At 49.2% G+C, this 20,291-nt stretch overlaps 1 protein-coding gene across 1 annotated transcript; it reads right to left on the bottom strand.

The window, feature by feature from the left end:
* Positions 1-2,037: 2,037 nt before the first annotated feature.
* NR2E1 (nuclear receptor subfamily 2 group E member 1) lies at positions 2,038-19,997 on the bottom strand. Its single transcript, XM_075747834.1, has 9 exons — positions 19,281-19,997; positions 13,930-14,075; positions 13,076-13,163; positions 12,559-12,794; positions 11,135-11,281; positions 6,614-6,710; positions 6,079-6,228; positions 5,704-5,809; positions 2,038-3,488 (listed from the first exon to the last, which is right to left on the bottom strand). Exons 1-9 carry the CDS (start codon positions 19,303-19,305, stop codon positions 3,326-3,328), a joined length of 1,158 nt encoding a protein of 385 aa, XP_075603949.1. The 5' UTR covers positions 19,306-19,997; the 3' UTR covers positions 2,038-3,325.
* Positions 19,998-20,291: the final 294 nt, after the last annotated feature.

The raw sequence follows: 20,291 nt of genomic DNA, 5'->3' as shown, positions 1-20,291 counted from the left end.
GGTATGTAAAAGATTGACAAAACAGTGGTGGCTGACTGGATTATATGTAGTACTAGTGACTAGCTACACTGAATAATTAAATGCTCTTTCTCCCTCATACTTAAAGACTGTGCTGAATCTTTCCAACAGTCCTATTCATGAAATCAGGGACCAAAACTGACAGCGCCCACTTGCAGCCCAGAGCTGTCTAGCTTTTCAACACAGTCTAGCTTTTCAAAAGTTTTTGATAAAACCAATTCTAAAATTCCCTGTGCTTGTTGAATCATGCTTAAAAGTTGAATTACTCTTGGAAATGGGGAAAGAAGGGCTAAATGTATATGGAGCTTTATTATTTAGGTTTAGATATGTAGTAAGGTATTCTTTTCTGAGAAGTCTATTTCAGAAATCAAAGTAAATGCCTCATTCCTAAAAGATGATGACGACACAATCTGTATCATCTGCTGTGGAAAAAAAGAATTAAGCTGAAGAGGGAAAAGCAGCACGCTTGATGTCAAAGTATTCCTATTTCCAAAGTGAGGATTTTGGAGTGTTAACCTTTGAGGTTGACTGGACATCTGCACTGGACTCTGAGATTTCACCTGGCTTTCAGTCCTTCAAGGCTAATTAGAGCACTATTCTATTGTAGCATAACTGGTTCTGCTTCTGTGCAACCTGCACTACTGGGAGGAAGACATGGTCAGAGATGAGCTGTGCCTAAACCACAAGTATCTGGGCATTGTTCCCAGCTCATATATCTGCTCTGCAGCTGGGCTAGATCCTGCAGGTAAGAGGATGAGATATGGGGGTGCACCCATTGCCCTGCCTGCTTTGCAACTGGGAGAAAGCCAGTACGCTCTGTTGCATCCTCTAGCGTGGGACTACAGCACACTGCAGAGTGCAGTTGCCTTGCAGTATGGATGCAGTTCAAGTTTATGAATCTTACAGAAATAAGTGTTTTGTCAGGGGTTCTGCACAGCACTGCGTTCAACTTCTTTAGCTCATAAACTGAATTGTCACAGAGTGGAGAGCCACAATTGATTTTTGGCCCTGTCCAGTTCTTTTTAGCATAGAGAGCAGTAAATGGTTGAAGGTTATTACAGATGCAGTAAGAACATTTCATGAAGTGTTTTTTAGTTTCTTTCTAAGAACGTGCTGTGCCCTGTGGTAAATGCATTCTCAAGTGCTCCATGCTAGTTTGTACAGATGATGTTTCAAAGTCCTGTAGTCCATGCTTTGTCTCACCCGACTCATCAAAAGACTGGTCTCGTATACTTGATAGCCTGGCTGTCTTGGAAAGGGCAGAATGTGAGACCTAGCAAACTGCACAAATGGAAGAGAGATGGGGTGAAAACTTTGACCTCTGAAACGCGTAAGAGTTGTGCTTGGAGTCGAGCTAGGATTGCACTTGTGATCTGTATTCTTGACACTGAAACTAATGAGCCATTGATATCTACTGTGCATTTCCACCTGTCATTTTAGTGCGCATGGCTCTTTGGTCACTCGTTGCCATATGAACACTATGTTATATTTCCCTTCTCCTATTGCCAACTTGTTCCTGTGCACTGGGAGTTGCTTATCTCTTTCTTTGGTGTGATTGCACAATTGGGCACCTTAATAAAACCTCAGAATCTTTTTAATTGAAGCAGTGTTTTTGTACTCATCACCCTTTGTTAGCTGCACAATTCAGCAATATTAACAATTGTAAGAACATGAAACGGAAGACTTGTAGATTAGACCGCTGATGCATGTAGTATTGTGTCCTAGAAAAAGCTCCGTGTCGGCTCCTGGAGAAGGAAATCTTGCAGCAGGTGTATATTCGAAAACGGCTCTATGCCAGACCTCAAAATTCCTTTGCCCCAACCTAAGCTATTCCTTTAATGTTTGTCTAACCTCTTTTTTAAAACCTCTGATGATGGAGACTCCACAGCATCCAAGGCAATCCATTTTAGGAGAGAATATTTCTGCTCCCTGGTAAGTAGGGTACAGTGGAAGAAACTAATCCATAAATAGAAGGACAAGCATTAAAAGAATGGTGGAAAGTAATTTAAATTCAATATATTTTTATTCTTTGTAAATACAATGAGTACAACTTTTTAACTTCACAAATCAGTTAATCCACTTTGTACATGAAAAGTTTTACTCATTCTATGATAGTCCAAGTGCTGATTTTTCTCAGTGCTAGTTCCTAATAACAAATCAAATTTTGAAAAGTACAGCAGCTATCTTTAAATGTTTTTTTCTACATTTTTCACACATCAAATAAGCAGCTTATAACGTTTTTGTGTGTGAGAGGGTGTAGGCGAACAAGGCTTCAAAATTAGAACCTGGAGTTTTCTAAAAAGGCATTGGAGACTTTTGGAAATTGTTAGCATTGTATCAGTTAACAACCTTTATTTCTTTGAAATAAAATTCTGTCCGTTGATTGTTTTTTTTTTAATAGTCATTTCACTTCTCTGCGCATCTCATTGACAAAGAGTTTGGCCACCATTGCCTTTGGTTTCAGCACTGTGCCAACGGGACAGCCAGCAGGTCACTGAAGCGGTCATCTCCATTGTATTTGGTTTTGCTGTTTTAGTTTTCCTTTCTTGACTTGTATCTTTTCAGGTGTGTGTGGGTGTGGGTGTGGATGTGGATGTGTGTCTCTGTGTGTGGAAGAAGAAGGAGGGAAGGTCGGGGAGGAAGTGTATAAAGCTCTTCTGTCTTTGAGATGTTAACCAAACAAATCGTGGTGACATCTGCACCAAAGATCACCAGTTAATTTTGCAGAAAGAATGGAGCTGCCGTCATAAGCTACTTTTTAATCAGTTCTGAAGGCCACTTCATGATGTATTATAGCAGAAGCAATGTTTTGGTAACCTGGTCTTAAATGTTGCCTATCATATTAAAAACATTTTCCAAACATAGGCTACTTTTAAAACAGTTCTGAAGGCCACCGCATCTCACGTTACAACAGAAGCCAAGTTTGGTCGCCCGGTTCCAAATACTGAACAAACTAAAGTACCTTCTTTCACATTTTGTCTCAGATCTGCCAGTTAAATGAGAGAATAGCAGAGTCTTTGTTAACTGTGACTGGCATCTGAATTGCCTCCATCCTGTAGTAACAGGAATAGCAGCCAAATTCCAACCACTTTCACTTTTTCTGTAGAACAAAGCATTCTCTCCATGATCTAAATCACTCTGTTCAGAGCAGCAGAGTCATATCTACTGGGGTATTTTTTGTCAATGGGTTTAAAGGCTAAACATTCCCAGGCTTATGCTTCCTGTAGATTTTGTTAGTTGAGGCTTATTCTCCATAGATAAAAGTTCTTCTCAAACTGTCCATCCTGATTGTTTATTTTAAGGTAATTTATATGTCGCTGGATTTGTACATATCTGAAAGCAGTCTTGTAATTGGTACATTCCCAATGGTCTTTTTGAAAAACACTTCTTCTATCGTAGATGGACTAATCGAACGTAAAGCTGGTAAAAGCAATAAAAGTTTTCCAAAGCGACAGGGTTGTGTGGGATACCTGGGAGACAGAGAGAGAAAAACCTGTTCAAGTTTTTACATATTTTTCTGAAGAAAATTTTTTTACTTTACAAAAAGGACCAATATTCAGTGAATTGTACGGATGGGTGCTACCTGTGCTAAACCCCTGTGGTTTGTACTCACATGAGCAAGAAGTTTGACCCCAAGGAAACCTCTCTTAATGGAGGTTAGCAGAATATAGACCAAAGTCTCTGAGTTTTGATTAGCTCCTTTGTTAATTCCCTCAGAGAAATAGCAGTACAGAGACAGAATCTGCTCTGACTTGTCCCTCAGACAACAACTGTGTTCTTGATGCAGTTCAGGGAAAAGCTTGACCTATAATAAATACCCTGTCATTTAAAGTGCAATTTAAACCTAGATGGATTGTCATGGTAATAATTTTTCTCCCTTTTGGTTGTCTTATACATTGAATACCAATTGATATTTAGAAAGATTTCTTTTTTTTTTTAAAGAAGCTGTGTTTCATCCCCAGGCACTGTATTTGTGTAATAGGATATTTTCCATCCTTTCTCCCAGCTTTTGAAGCCAACACAATGTAGGATATGTGTTCTAGCTGTGCTTACGCTGACTTTACACCAGTGATTCTCAAGCCTCGGCTTACGGCAGTCTCCCTAAAAGGAGTAGTAAGTGATTTGGAGAAACATTCTGCTTCTCCAGTCTGCCATCCCTTGCATCCTGTTGAGAGCGGCTCCACTGAGATCAAAGGGCTGATAATGCTGTAACACTGGCAGGAAGGTAAATTCAAGCCTGAGGATGAAACTCAAGCTGAGAGCCCTATCCCACTGGAGTCAGTGGACTGCACTTTTTTCCCTTGTAAAAGAGTATCTTTTATAATAGAGACTGTTTAGCCCAGTAGCTAAATATTTCCAGCAATGCAGAAATGCAATGAAAAAGTTGCCATGCCTGGAGTTGAAACTATGGCCATGTAAAACCATTGCTCCCTGGCTTCTCTCTCCAACAGGCCCTGGCTCACTCAGAGGCTCCAGGGAGCAACATTCATGGGAAAGGCTGTCCCTAAGGACAGGAAGAGGTCGCTATGCAGCAGTTATTCTTTTTGCTCCGAACTAGCCGTAACTGGATGGTATTTGCAATTTTGCTCTCATCCTCAGGGCAGGCCATTCCCTTTAGACTAAACAGAAGTCCTTCAGAGACTGCTGCCATCTAATCTCTGACACTGAGTTGGCTTCTGCTGGACAGAGCTATTATGAGAGCAGATCAAAGTTGCAGAAGGAAAAAATGGTATAAAAGTTCCTCTTCTACTGCTCCATCTTCCGCTGTGCTACTCTCATGGACCTCCACTGCAGCTAAAGGACTGAGAGGTGGACTTTACGAGACCTGTTGCAGCTCTCCCCAGCAGTCCTGAGCCAGCCAGAGCAGCTGTTGCAGATGTTAGGTGCACTCTTCTGGCTCCTCCCCGGTCCCACCACTCTGAAGTGGTCCACAGCAGGAGGCTACTGATGTGATCACAGCCAGCTGCCTGCAGCGCGGGGTTGTATTTCGCATAGTACATTTCATGCAGTCCTGGGCTTACCCCTGTACACTTTGCCCTGCACATTTTGTGTCATGACAGCTACAGCTTTTACAGCGGGTTTTAAGATTTCTGTATCCCATGGGGCTTAGCCTGAATGAGATAGAGGGGAATCTTTTCTTCCCCAACAATGATTCTCATCACTCTACTGCAGTACCAAAATGGGATTCACAACTTCTGGATTTTTTTATTTCCATCTGAGAACAGACTCAGGGTAGTGTCTTGCAAGAGCCATTTAACTTCTTGTGTCCCAATTTCCGTATCTGCAAAACAGGGGAAATGACATGGGGAAGTGTATTGGAGACCATGGGTCAAAAGTGCTCGTACTGCTGTAAGATGTGATGCTGTTTTGAGCATCACTATCAGCAGTATTTAACCGAATAAAATGTAGAGGAAAATGTAGCCTTCTGAAATGCAAAGTGTTCCACAGCAGGTATCACTTCCCAGGGCAAGATCTCTCCTTTTACCGCTTTTCAGTTTGTCTGAATAAATTTCACCTTCCCTGTTGCATCAGGAAACACCAAATCCCAGCAGGCTGCCAGCCACTGCATACTTGCTGTGACAGCCTGGTCCCCACTTCAGTCAGTGGAAACGTCACCTTTGCTGCAGTGAGAGCGTGATTTTACCCCTACGCCTGCAAGAAGTATTGAGAGAAGTGACTGATCACCTGGTATGGATGTAGCTGTTCAGAGTGAGCTGGGCTTCATCTTGAAGGGCTGCTATGGCAGCAGCATTTCGGAAACTCCTCAGTTCAGAACCACTGTGTGTAGGCACTGGAAAGCAGAGCAGTTACTAGTTCAGCTTGACTCTTGGGTGGGTCAAAAGACTTCAGCTAGTGCTATCAATGGAAATTAAACGTTCCCATTAGCTCCCCAGCACTCCACTGTCAGCCTTTCAAAATGCAACATTGACTATTGGAATTCAGTACTGGGAAACCTGTTGGATGATATGAAGCTATGACTGGTTTAAAACATCATTTTTGCTTTAAAGTAGCAACCTCATAGTTATCAGACCAGATGAGCAAGAGATCCTTTCTGCTTACCAGCTTTAAAAGTGACAATGCATTTGAGACAGGCAAATTCGGTAGCATCTAGCCGAAGTTGTCTAAATCTAGCCACAACCTCCTGTAAAGCCTGTATTTCTGAAATAATTTTATTCAGCTTCTGAGAATCCGTATTGTCACCATTCATGCCTAAAACAGAAACAGATGAAATAAATAATATTAAAGGCATTTGCTTTATTTTATATTGATTTCTGACAAAATCCTCTGTATCAATATCCACTCTATTGTCACACTTGTCTGTCTGGTTCCATGTAAACTGACTATATTGTATGAAAGTTAATATAAAATCTTCTCTTGGATGATAACAAACACAGTAATTTGCATTTAAATGACAATGCAAGCAGTCATGAATACAACAAAACAACATTATTTGCATTTAAATATAGATTTATAAATGACAGGTATGCTCTATTGTTCAGTAGGAATTTGTTATTCTTTACATGTTGTTCTTTTTTCAGTAATGTATTTTTATGGTAATTTTTGTAACAAAGTCATTAAATTGTGCAATTCTTACCAGATACAGCCAGTAGAGTGTTAGCATCAACTGGAATGGCCCATTGTGCTATTCCTAGAACAAACAGTTCTCTCCAAGCATCTTCCAAAAGCATCAGCTGTCATACAATAGATGTACAATATAACATAGTGTATAATTTATAGATTTATAAACAATTTAAATATGTAAATTTCTGTTATTTTAAAAACTACTTTAAATGCCTGTCATGGTGTTTTCCCCACAGCATTTGTTAGCTCGTCTCTTAGCTTTTTGAGAAGGTGTCTAGAAATAAGTCTATACGCATTGTAGAAAAATACTGAGGGTTGGCTCACTGTGCACCGTGTTGTGGACCAAAAGGGAGGAGAAAGAGAAAGGAGAGTGAGAACTCCCGCCCCAGAGAGCTCACTCACAACAAGAACGCTCGCCTGTGTTTCTCAGCACAGCATGGGCTCTCTCCTCCTCTCCTCTGGCACATACAACTGTCCTAGGACAAGCTGGACAGGTGCTCTCCTATGGCTCTCTAGGGATTACCCTCCCTTCCCTCGGGAAGGCAGAGTTTGTGAAGAAAAGCCTGGACAACATCCCGAAATTACATCACTCTGTGGGGAGCACTGCTTTAGAGTATGTATCTTTAACCTCTTCCTTACTAAGCAAGTCTTTAGCTCTTTCAAGCACAGCATCTGGACACACATATGGTTTCTCAGCATCACCTGTTTTCCTGCTTTGTGCTTAAAATCACTCAGAAATTCCAGGCACCAGGAGCTGTTTCCTTTCAGAGAACTGAGTATCCAAGCACCTACGCTGACAGCATTGCTAGCTCTCTGCAATTTTTGTACATTGCCTGGTTGCGTGGAGGATCTGTTTTTCTCTGTGTGGAGGCAATGCCTTGGATTTCCGTGGAGAGGCAGTGGTGCATCTGAGGAGCAGACATGACTCCTGGTAATGCAGACTGGCAAAGCCAGAACAGACGTGTTTAGTCTTGAGGACATCTATGGATTGCTGGCCCAGACCAACTCTTGAGAGGTTTGGAGGACTCCCAGTTCGGCTGAAGTTCATGGCCTAAAGGACATACTGTGGTGCATACACCTTGTTGGGCCTCATGTCTCTCAATAGGGTGGGAGAGATTTGGAAGGGTGAGAATTGTAATGGACTCAAGAGGGATCACCTGGTGGCTCCATGCAGTGAAAACAGATTTCTCAAAACTCATGCAGGAAAAAAAAGCAAACCACAGATATTAATATTGCTATGGTCCCTGAAAGTATCAGCAGCTCGGCTTCTTAGGAAAATAGGAAGGAGGGTATTTTAAGTCTATAAAGATTCTGCAAAAGGAAGAACAAAGTAAAAAAATACATCGTACCAAATGAATTATGATTTCTTTGGAATCAGATATGTGAAAGATGATACAGAAAGCAGGCAGTAAGAGCGGATCCTTCATCTAGGTGCTAACTCTTAACAGTATTATCAGTTTTAAACCACCATGTTCTGGTCAGAATGGGAGGAAGAGCTCTCAGAGTCTCTGCTCTCAGCTTGTCACTGCAGGCTAATGCCCATTTTCTGCCTTTTTGTACTATGTGCTCCACAGAACTTCTATATAACCTAAGGAAATTGTGAGAGGAAAGTGTTTCTGTCTCTGTTTGCATACGATTACTGTTTGAAATAATTACATTGGATTTTTACAGCACTGGAAGCTGGCCGGATTAGTGTATGAGATGCAGAAGGGAAGGGGTCCAGGGTGTGGTGCCCATCTCAGCTCTGTTCTCAGAGCAGCTAAACCTGCTCCTAAGTCTCCTAACTGCTGCTGCCTGTGAACCCAGCCCTCCTCCGGATAATCCTGCCTGATGGATGTGCAGGTTTCTATATGACATAGGAAATGATTCGCCAGCCTTTCATTTGCTTTTGTAAAACTTTTTTTGTCATTCATTCATGCAGATACAATGGTAATCAATGGTGGTTCCTGGAAGATATCAATTTCATATGTGCTTTCCTACTATGTCTTTAAAGTCAAAAGACTTTAGAAATAAGAGACTATTCCAATAGCTGAAGCTTTCTTCATGTCTATGCATAAGTCTGTAAAACCACCAATTAAAATAATTCATGCTGAAGTCATACTCAGCCCTCCTTCTTCAAACAAACAAGAAATACCAGGCTTTCTGAAGGACTGGGTTTTGCTTCTTAATTAACCCCATCCTGTTAGCATGACCTTTTCTTGGTGGCCTGCATTGGACCAACCTGTCTTATGGACAAGCTGGGCAGGTGTGCAGGCCAGCAGAACTTGAAGCATGGCATTTTTGTTGTGTGGCTTCCAACCCACCATGGGATCAGCTCTATGGAGCTGGGGAAAGAATACAGCCTCTGCTTTACTGAGGGTTGTGACACAGCAATCCTCAGGCTTTGGTTTTGTCAGCAAGTTGTTTTCTACTTATTTCCTTGCCTTCGAGATGAAACTGTCACAGAGTCCTGGAATCACAGTGCGCTTGCCTTTTTGGAAGAGCACAAACAAAAGTAGAATCCAGGAAAAGGGTTTAGACTCTCCTCGGGCAGATGTCAGGGATACAAAAAGAGAAACTGAGACATTTACAGCTGGGCCATTGTCAAATTAAATAATGCAATGGCACTATTATAAAAATCAACTGTCTGATCATTCATGAAATCAGGTGATTAAAATCAGAGTTATTTCTTCTCCAGCTCTCCTGAATATGACAGGGGAATCATGCAGAAAGGGGTCCAAGTCAAAGCTGAGCAGCTCTGAGTTTTGAGGAAGCTAGCTTGCACTGAGGTACAGCAAGTCAAGGTGATGTTAAGGAAAGGCTTTTACATTTTAATATATAAATCACTAACATGAGCACCTGATATGAAAGTGAAAGAGGCAGTGGGTTATTTAAAGATAATGGGAACACTCTGGTGTTTGAGGTATGCTTGGTCATGTGCAATGGACACTTCCCTTGCTCTCAAATCCTGCTGCCCCTTCCTCTGCATACTAGCAGAGATGACCTTGTGGGAAATGCATCCGTGTTATGTCAAATGGCTCCCCTAAGGAGCCTCCTGTGGACAGCACTGGTCTAGAGATGGACCCAGCCTCTTCCCATGCACAGAGGCTCCTGCTGAAGCACTGTGCTTGCTGCTTGCCCCTGATATTTGGGCCTGTTTCTTTGGTTGCTTGGTATGACAGACTCGGTGCTCCGCAGGAGCAGCGGCAGCAGAAGACAACACTGGAGAACAGCATGCTGCACTGGGACCAGTCTTCCTTGTGGGATGTGTAACCTCCAAGGCCCTATCTCCTTGCTCCTCTCATGCTCACCCTGTAGCAGTATTGCAGCCAGAGCTGAGCAGCATCCCCCTTTGCCTAATTTCAGAATAGGGGTTTCAAAATGTGGGTCTGGTGCTAGAAAAGGAACATTTCAATGTACCTTAGCTTTATATCACATTGTGACCAGCATGATTTACCTTTAGGTGGAAAACACTATTGGTTTCCTAAAAAGCTTTTCTTTCGGTTCAAAATATGTATTTGCATATCAACTGCAGCAACTTGCAACATGCACCCATGGAAAGGAACTAGTTCCTCTGCTGACTGCTAGGTAACATCTAAGGCATGACACTTCTACTTACCATTGTGGGAAATTAGCTCAATCACATCAAAATAGTGGACATCTTTTATGATCGGAACTTTGTGCAGATTTCCCTCCTTCCATTTTATAATTATATCTGATCACTTTTTTTAAAAATTAGTGCATTATACAAAGCACACTGAGTCCTCATGAAGAAATCAAGTCATTAAGAAATTCCTTCAGCTCGTGTGGTTCACATATGATTTACCTGAGGCAAAGGCAAATTGTCATAAAGGAAAACAAGACAAATTAGGGAAGATTTTAATTGATGGTGAAAAATATTGGGGGCTGGCCAAATTCTGCTTCCACCATATTGGTGTAATTGTAAGTTCACTGAAGCCAATGCGAATAAGAAAAAAATGTTGGCTGTGTGAACAGTTATGCTGAGGAGAGGAGAGGAGAGGAGAGGAGAGGAGAGGAGAGGAGAGGAGAGGAGAGGAGAGGAGAGGAGAGGAGAGGAGAGGAGAGGAGAGGAGAGGAGAGGAGAGGAGAGGAGGAATGGTCTTCAGAAATCACCTCACTCATATCCTGAGGCCATATGTTTAACTAAGCTCTTCTCATCCCAAAATAGCAAAGTAAGATGCTGTTCTCCATTTTATGGAGGGAAAAGTTGACCCACAAGTAGAGAAGCAGTTTTAGCACACTGATTTTGGTCTGCAGCCTCGTGACTTTGCCTCTAGAAATTGTCCTCCCGTAATATTTGCTTTAAATTTTTTTCTGGCTTGACTTTCACTTGCTTCATGAAATAACAGTTGGAGGAAAGCAGTTTCTAAATCACTGCCTGGTTTTTAGGGTCAGGCTAAACCTCTGCCCTGAACTTCAGAACTGCTGAAGTCCATTATAGGTCTAGGGCTGAAGGTTCAGGAGCCAATCTGAGCACTGAGCCTTCTTTAACAGGCAGGCCAGGCCAATGCCACTCACACCGCAGGGGCCTTACCTGGTCTTGTAAGGACAAGGTGGAGAAGGCTGGGACACTCTTCGCCCACTTGATGCTCATGAACAGAAGTCTGGCTGCTGACTCGCAGACGGATTCGGTGGCCACTTCGTAGAGATACATAGGGGTACCATTGACTTCATGTGGGTACTAACATCAGAAAGAAAATAAAGCAGCTTCATACAATGTCACCAAGGCAGCCTTGTTTCTTCTCCCCTACAACTGCCATTCCGTGCATCGTGCTCATGCCCAATACTGAGTGTGCACTCTCTTATTCTGCAAGCAGAGGGCATTGCTTTCAGAGGGCCCACTCCAAACCACGCTCTGCTGCTCATCTGTGTGGACGAACTGTACTGCGGAAACAGCTCTCTGGAGGAGGTTGAAGGAAGCATGGAATTATTACATTAAGGGAAAAAAATTACCAAAATGTGGTGTCATCCTTCACCCTGTTACACTACTACATACTGGTTGCAGAGTTAGGTGAATACAAATTTGATTCAGAATTTGTGTTCTGTAACTTGTGCCTCAGAAGCTGATTTCGCACCGCAGCCTTGCTCAGCAAAGCAGTAAGTACTCGTTTAGCCTTAACCCTTCGTCCTGCTCCCTTACTGCGACAGGCTGTAAGCAGATGTGTAGCATGCATAGAACTACCTAAGGGGTGTATAGGATTGGAATGGAGTTACATTTTCAAGCATGTGCTATGTTTTCTTGCAAACTAATTTCTGATTCAATATTTTCCAAAATTATAAAACTGTATGTTGTGACCATGCCAAGCTACCAACTCTGGAAATGCAGAACTATTTAATTCATCTCTTCTACAATTTCCTAGGTGCTGCAAATATGCAAAATGTCATTGCAAATGCGTTAATGAAAAACATCGCCTTATGGCTAAGTCCTGTGCAGTTGAGGCCACAGCAGTGCTTCCACGGGGATGCTTAGGAAATGTCACAGCCAACAAGCGCAGAGCCACCTTAGACACGTTTCTGTCTGTGTGGACAAGCTGCGGGCTGTGGTCAGTACAGACAGCACTTTCTGGAGTACACCACTTCAGCATTTTGCTGAAGAAAACTCAGTGATTGCAGGTCAACCTCATGAAACAAAGTTTAAAATTGACTTGTGGATGTGATCCAAGCAGGAGGAGCAACTCTGTAACCGTGAGGGTGTAAGGATATAGGAGACAGGGTTTGTACGGAACAGGTTATCAGGTGGTCCTTCTGCATACCCCTGCTGCAGAGGCCCTCTTACCCTTGCACCTCGTATCTTCAGAGCTTTGAGGGACATAGCAAAAGAGTCCCCACCACAACCCCCAAGGCCTCAAGCCTTGCTCGTTGCCACGTCTACCCCAGAAGCAGGAAGAAGCTGGCGGGTTGCAGGCACCCCAGCAGCGGGGTCTGCAGGCCCGCTTGGGGGCCAGGGCAGTGGCTGACCTTTGGGGTGGGCTGTGCCAGGCCCACCAGAGCCTGCCTCTCGGGGGTGCCAGCGACGGCAGTCAGCTCCAGGCCGTGGGGCTCCAGCTGGGAGACAGCGGTGAAGAAGGCAGGAGCCGGCAGGGCGGTGGCGGGGAAGTGCGGGGCGCCGCCACTCTCCTCCTTGTGCCCGCGGAAGTAGAGGGCCACCTGCTTCCGTATCGTCGACGTCCGGGGGCCCCGCTCGTGCTGCACTGCTGCGGGGCACCAAGGAGAGGCAAGGGGGGTCACCAAGGGGTCCCGCACCAGGTGCCCCACGGTGCTTGGCTGGGCTTCCCTTCCTCCCCGCAACTTTTCAAGGCCGGCCCCATGCCCCCCACCGGGAGGGTGTCTGGGGAGAAATGGTCAGGGCTGCCGTGGGATGGGGGGTCTTTCAGGGCCCGAGGGGCGAGACCCTGCAGTGACACACCTCTCCCCCTTCAGAGCAAGGCTCCTGCCCCCCGCCGCCCTGGCCCCGCAGGAAAGAGGGAGCAGGTACCGTCTTTGTTCATGTTGACCTCCAAGCACTTCTTCAGCCGGCAGGCCCGGCACTGGTTCCTGTGCGTCTTGTCCACCGGGCAGCCTCCCTGCAACACAGCCAGCCGTCGGGCCGGGGGGAGCAGCGCTCTCACCCCGCCCGCCCCCGGCGCCGTCCCCGCGGCGGCAGGAGGCACGGAGGGGACCCCCCTGGGTGCGCCAGGGGCTCGGGCCGCGGCGGGGCGGTAGGGGCCGTGCCGAGCCGAGCCGAGCCGAGCCGAGCCGAGCCGGGGTGCTTGGCCCCGCGGCGGGGCGGGCCGGGCCGCCTTCAGCACCCGAGACAGCGACGGCGGCGCCGCCCCCTCGGGGCGCCCCTGTCCCCTGCGCCCTCCCGCCGTGTCCCCAGCTCCGCATCCCCGCGGGGACGGTCCACGGGGGGAAATGAGCGCGGTCGGAGCGGGAAGGGGAAAAAGCGGAGCTGCCTCCGCACCGGCGTACGGGCGCGACCCGCCAGGGCTGGAAATCGTGTCGGTTGTCCATCGACCGGCGATGGATTGTGGCTTCCCGAGGGACGGCCCTTCTCTTTCCTCGCCTCTCCCCGCCGTCCTTCCCGCTCCCTCCTTGCCATCCCCCCCCTCCCCGGGGCGCACCGGTGGGCTGCGACCGCACGGCCCGGGGCGGGGAGACGTGCCGGGGAGAGGCCGGCTGGGGCACCCAGCGCCCGGCCTCGGCCCGGGACCCCCTGGGAAGGGAGGGGGAGGCTGCGTGGATCCTACTGCTGCGGGTGTTTCTGTTGGCGGGGGGGACAATACGGGGCGCTGGGGAAATGCAGGGCAAGAGGCGCAGGCGGTGAGGGGACTGCGCTGCGGCCGGTACCTGATTTCCCGATTTGCAAACATAGGTCCTATTCCTCCTGATGCTCCGCTTGAAAAATCCCGAGCACCCATCGCAGGCGTAAACCCCATAGTGTTTCCCGGAGCTGCGGTCCCCACACACTTTGCAAGGGATGTCTAAAATGCGACCTGAAAGCAGAGAAGGGAGAGAGGGAGAGAGCGAGCGCTCAGCAATCTGACCTCCGGAGGGATTAGCCCCAGAGCCGCAGTACAAGCAAATAATGAAGTGATTTTATAGTCAACTTTCTTTTCCTTGAGCAAGTGTCAGTTTTTTTACAATGAGCATTATTCATGCCCCGCTACGTTTATTTGGATCTTCTATAATCGCCAAGACCCATTTTGGAAGGGAAGATTACAGCAGCGGGAGCAGCAGACTTGCCTGCTAGAAGTGGAGATGCGGGAGGGGGTGACGGGGGGGCGACTTTGGCGGGAGCGGGGGGTGGGGGGTGAGCTCCCTCGCTTTCCGGCGCTCGGCAGAGGACGGCACTTTCCCTGGGCAGGAAAGCAGGCAGGAGACCGAGTCATAGAACAAACCAAAACAAAATAAAATGACCGGGAAGCCAAGTAACCTCCTCTCCCCCCTAGCAACCCCAGGGAAAGGGGGCTGGTTCCTGCCACAGATGAGCCGTGCTATTTTCTTCACTCCAAAACCTGCAACAAAACTTTCCGCCTCGCCTTCGTGCGCGGACGCGGCTACCTGCTACGGGCTGCGGGCTGGGGCGCGGGGCTGGGAGGGCAGTGCCCCTCCGCTCCGCTCCGCTCCGCTCCGCTCGCCTCGCCCGCAGCCCCCGCTCCGCCGGGCACTGCTTTCGCACCGGCTTTGACTAGAATTGCAAATGCTCGAAGGGTGATGTAAAAACTTGAACAGAGATTATTGCTGCCCCGTTCAAGAAACGCGCCAAAACTCCACTCGGCTTCTGCCTTTTCTCCGGTTTTGCTCTTCTCTTGCCTCTTTTTTCCTTTTTCTTTTCTTTTCTTTTCTTTTCTTTTCTTTTCTTTTCTTTTCTTTTCTTTTCTTTTCTTTTCTTTTCTTTTCTTTTCTTTTCTTTTCTTTTCTTTTCTTTTCTTTTCTTTTCTTTTCTTTTTTCTTTTCTTTTCTTTCTTTTCTTTTTCTTTTCTTTTCTTTTCTTTTCTTTTCTTTTCTTTTCTTTTCTTTTCTTTTCTTTTCTTTCTTTTCTTTTCTTTTCTTTTCTTTTCTTTTCTTTTCTTTTCTTTTCTTTTCTTTTCTTTTCTTTTCTTTTCTTTTTCTTTTCTTTTCTTTCTTTTCTTTTCTTTTTCTTTTCTTTTTTCTTTTCTTTTCTTCTTTTCTTTTCTTTTCTTTTCTCTTTTCTTTTTTCTTTTTTCTTTTTTCACTTTTTTCTCCTTCTCTTCCTTCTCTTCTCTTCTCTTCTCTTCTCTTCTCTTCTCTTCTCTTCTCTTCTCTTCTCTTCTCTTCTCTTCTCTTCTCTTCTCTTCTTCGATAATCTTCTTTGATTCTCTTTCTTTTTCTTTTCCTCTGCCCTCAAACTGCCTTCTTTCCTCCCACCACAACTTACGCTGGAGATTCAATCCCTCTCACCAAACCTTGGTCTCCAAGCTCCGACGGAGAGCGCTCGGGCCGCTATCTTTGTTTGGGAGTAGTTGCGGGAGAGCCCCGGTGGGGGTGGGTGGGGGTGAGGCTGGAAGGGGGAAGGCGGCAGCGTGCGGTGCGGTGCGGAGCGCTGCTGGGGAGGCGGGCGGGGGGCGGGTGGGAACAGGCCGCAGGGGCTCCTCTCGCTCCCTAGAGAATTTAGGAGCCCGAGATACTTTCAGACATGTCTGCGCTAAGGCTCTAAGACAATGCCTGCTGGCAGACAATAGGGACATTAGATAAAGTGTTAACTTAATGATTTTGCCCATTGAAACTCGTTTGACTGCCTCCAATGAGCACAAGCTGCCAGCTTCTCCCCTAAATGAAACCCGACAGCTGCTATACACAACACGGCGAGAGGGACGGGGATTAGGTTAGGGACTGCGAGAGGGAGGGGTGGAGGAGGGAGGGAGAGAGGTTAAAGAATAGAAAACTTTTACGCAATTAATAAGGAGCGCAGCTAAAGGAAGCCCCCCCGCCCCACTGCCTGCGAGCAAGCCGCGGCTTTGGAGCTGCAGGTAGGCGCCCGTGAGGAGGGCTGAGGCCAAGGCACGGTTTCTGGGAGTGTGTAATTACAAGCCCTCCTTGCCACCTGCCTATTGGGGCACCAGTGACCCGTCAAAAAGTGTAGCATGGGAATTCGGATATCGCACAATGCCAACGGGGGAAAGCGCTCGACTTCCCTCTCCAACCCTTAGCATCCACGGGGAGGGAGAGGGTCCACACGCACGCACACAAAGGAGGAGGAGGAGGAGGGGCAGGCTGGGGGTGGGGGGAGAGACTCTGAAGCGGTACGTGCAGCGGTGGTGCATCCCGGTGCAGAGCCCGGCACCGCCGCGCTGCCCCCCGCGCACCCCGGCCCGTCGCCGCTCCCGGCGCAGGGACACCCCCCCCACCTCCGCTCCCCCTTCCCTAGGCAGCGGGTCCCAGCCGCGGCCGCGCACCCGGGCCCAACGCGGGGGCCGCCGCCCGGGGCACCGGGCAGCCGCGGGGGTTCCTGCTTCCCCGGCCGGCCTGCGGCGCGGGGCAGCCGGCTCGGCTTGGCCGGCGCTAAAAGCGAGCGGCGGAAAGGGAAGAAACTTGGGTTGGTTTTACAAAGCGGGTTTCCCCCAGACGGATTTTAAGTTTGGGAGCCGCTTTAAAAAAAAAAAAAAAAAATATGTATTATATATATACATATCCACACCATATATGTAAACATATGTTCCGCATATTCTTTACACGTCCACATATTCCATCTATAAAACCCGAGCACCTGGAGCATCTCGCCAAACCCAAATAAACACGTTTCCAGCCGTCGGAGCGGCGTGGTCCGTCCGATCGACTGCGTGACCCCCGACGAGGCGGAGGACGGGGAGGGGGGGCCAGGGCGGGGGGAGCGGCTGGAGCCCACCGCCCCGCACCGCCGCCCCGTCCCGCCGCCCGCCCGCCCGCAGTCCCGGCCGCGCTCTGTTTCCCCCCCACACCCCACCCCCATCCCCGCCCCGCGGAGCCTGTTAGGAGAAAACTTTCGTGGAGGGCAAAATATGAAATAAGTAGACGGGGAAGAGGCAGGACGGGGGGGTGGGAAGAGAAAAATGTAAGCTTGACACGGGGTCATGAGATAACTGATTAACTCTGTTTAAAAGCGCTCCGGTTCCCCGAGGTACCGCCTCGTCTCAGAAGTTTAGCGCTAAGAAAATAGGATTTCTGTTCAGCTGGGAAACCGTTTTGAACATCCCACGACAGGGGGTCCTTGGGGACTTTTTTTGTGTGTCATAATTGCTTAAAGGATATATGGCAGCCCCGATTACTGTAATTACCATCAGAGGCTGTTGAAAGAAGTTAGTCTGGGCTCGGGGGACGGCGGGATGGGGTCTTGTTACCACCCAGGCAGACATCGCAGCTGACATCGCTAGACGCCCACCGGCGGGCAGGAAAGCCAGGCCGGAACCCCCTTACCCGGGAGCCCCCTGGGACCCCCGGGGCGGGAGCCCAGGCCTCAGGACAGCGGGTCGGGCTTTTGCATGGGCTGCCGAGGCCAGCTGGGCTCGGCCGCGGCCCGGGGCAGTCCCCGCGTGTCCTCATTCCCGCGGGGCCTGGCCGGGTCGGGCCTGGAGGTCCCTTTCGGGCGGTCGCCGGGGATCTGAGGGGGTCGGAATCAGCAGCGAAAGCGGCGGTGGTGGCGGGGGTCGCCCAGCGCCCTGCGGCCGGAGGCGCCGGTCCAGCCTTGCGGGTTTTCTCCTCTGCAAAATGTCTCCGGCAGAAGCTTCGCGGTCCCTGGGGGACGAGGCTCCCCGGCCCTTCCTACTCCTTCCCCGACGCTCAGAAATCTGCCAGGAGCCCCGACAACGTCCCGGCGCGGCTGGGACGAGCCCGATCCCGCTCCGGCTCCCCTCGCACTAACCGGGCAGTTTCGGCAGCGCAGCCGGCGGGAAGCAGCCCCGGCCGCCGCAGCTTTGTCTCCCGGTGCCCCCTTCCCCTCCGCCGGTTACTACCTCGACCGCAGACCCGCTACTATTTTTGGGTTTTCCCCTCGGGGGTGGTGGCTAGTGCGGAAAAATACCACGCTGAGCCCCACGGGGAAAGACGGCAAGCCAACCCACGCCGAAGCGGCGGCAGGTCGGCCGCAGCGCCGGGCCCCCGCGAAGCTCCGCGCTGGTCGCCTCTTCCACGCGTGACTCCCACGCCGCGGCCCCCGCCTGCACCTCAGCTCTCCGGTTTCCCGACCCCCGCGGACAAAGGGCGGACTCGGGTCAAAATAATGGAGGGCAGCGGCAAGAAGGCCGTGGGGCTGGCGGAGGGAGGCTGGTGGCAGGTACCGCGGCGTGTCCCTCCCGGCTCTGCCTTCCTTTTTCCGCCGCTTCGCAAGCTCGGGAGCCCGCCGGAGCGTAGAGGAAATAACTGTCCGATCCATCACTTGTCAGACATTAAATTGGATTGGGTATTTTTTTCCCCCCTTTGTTACTGACTCCATCCATATTACAAACTCCGAAAGTCCCATTGGGATTATACGGATTGAGCCATTCTGTAAGAGAGGTTAGTCATGCTTTAAATTCCCCAGTTATGAGGTGCATGGATTTAGGATTAAGGAAAATGTGACTTTTAAGTTGTTTCTGCTTTCCTCGTTGCAGGATTATTTGTTGTAACTGGAAATGGTGTGCAAAGTATTGCATTTAAATCCTCCTTCAATAGAGTTGCTTACGCGATTCCGTGTAATTGAGTGACCGGAGTTTCAAACTCTTAAAACGAAATTATTATGTCGCAGAAGATTGCATAAAGTCCGTGAGAAAAACAGCACGTTTCAACTCCCTAATGCCCTTTAAACCCAAACCTTTCCCCCTCCACCCCAGTACCGCAGACCCGCAGACAACCGCCCGCGCCACGGCGGGACGACCCCCCTCCCCGCCACCGGCGGAGCTCCGTTTCCCGGGGGTCGCTGCCCCCGGGCTCCTGCCCCGGTTCCCGGTGCAGAAAGTCGGGTCAGGCAGCTGGAAAGCGGCGTTTTGTAAGCCGCGGGCCCAAACTCCATCGGGGCAACTCCGAGCCTATACATTCGTTGCCACTCCGGATGGACACATACACTTCTTTTTTCACTGGGGGGGGGGGGGGGGGGGGGGCATACAAACCCAAACCACAACCCCCTCCACCCTTCCTCTCCCTCCCTTCCACCTCCCGCCCCCCAAGGCCAAGCCGCAGCCGGTCTCGGAAAGGCTGCTCGAAGCCTCCACCGCGTTATTACCCACTTGTTGATCCCGCCGGCTTGCTCATGCTCGAAGCCCCCGGGGAGTCGTTAAACTCGGGGCGAAGTGTCGGCGCCGGGGCGAGGCGGTGTCCCCCCCCCCACCGCCGGCGCGGCGGCTCCGCGGGGCAGGTGCCTCCCTCGGGCGCTCACTGCTGGCTCCGCCGCGGGGGCCGGCACATCCTCGCCGCTGTCCCGCTCCCCAGCGATGTCTTCCCGAGGGACGGGGACACACGGCGGGGACGCGGCAAGGAGGGGAAAAAAAAAAAAAAAAGAAAAAGAAAAAAGGGAAAAAAAAAAAAACCCAAAACCGAAATAACCCAAAGTCAGCGGCCACTCGCTGCCCCTCTGCGAGCAGATGCTCTCGGGACCCCGGGAGGGTGCAGGGGGGTACGGGTGGGCTCGCCACCGCGCTCCTGGAAGGCAAGCGAGAGCCACAGCAGCCAGGACAACAATGAGACGAAGAAGGTAGGATGGGGAGCGGGGCTCTGCGCCGAGCGCCTCGGTGCAGCGAGCAGGGAGATCAGAGCCTGGAAAAATAATGGAAGGGGGGAAAAGGCGTCAGAGGAGGCTGTCTCTGCCTCTCAGAAACTGAATGGTATAAAAAGGGAAAGGTTTCCAGAAGTTCATTACACTGGCTGACTTTGCGCTTTGAGCTCCAAGCTTCGGCCCCTATAATATCGGCAGAGAGGCTGTGACAGGCAGCGGCGGGGAGCGGAGAGGGACGCCCCTTGCCCACTGAGCTTCCCCTGCTTTCCCCCCAACTCCTGCCGCCGCGTGACGTCACCCTGAACTGGGAAGGGGAGGGGGCAGGGAGGGGGTTAAATGCTAATGATATTAATGAACCCCCGAGCGGCTTCCACACAAAATGCAGCGGCTGCCGAGATGATTCCGCCTCCTCACTCGCCTTGTGCCCTCGCTGTCATAAAAAGCCCCCCCCCCCAAAAAAAAAAGAAAAAAAAAAGAAAAGAAAAAAGAGGAGACAAAAGAAAAACAGAAAGAACGGATCAAGATC

The sequence above is a fragment of the Balearica regulorum genome, chromosome 3 (genome assembly GCF_011004875.1).
Source record: "Balearica regulorum gibbericeps isolate bBalReg1 chromosome 3, bBalReg1.pri, whole genome shotgun sequence".
Taxonomy (NCBI): domain Eukaryota; kingdom Metazoa; phylum Chordata; class Aves; order Gruiformes; family Gruidae; genus Balearica; species Balearica regulorum.
The sequence above is the reverse complement of the archived record's forward strand: the minus strand, read 5'-3'. Positions and strand labels throughout refer to the sequence as shown.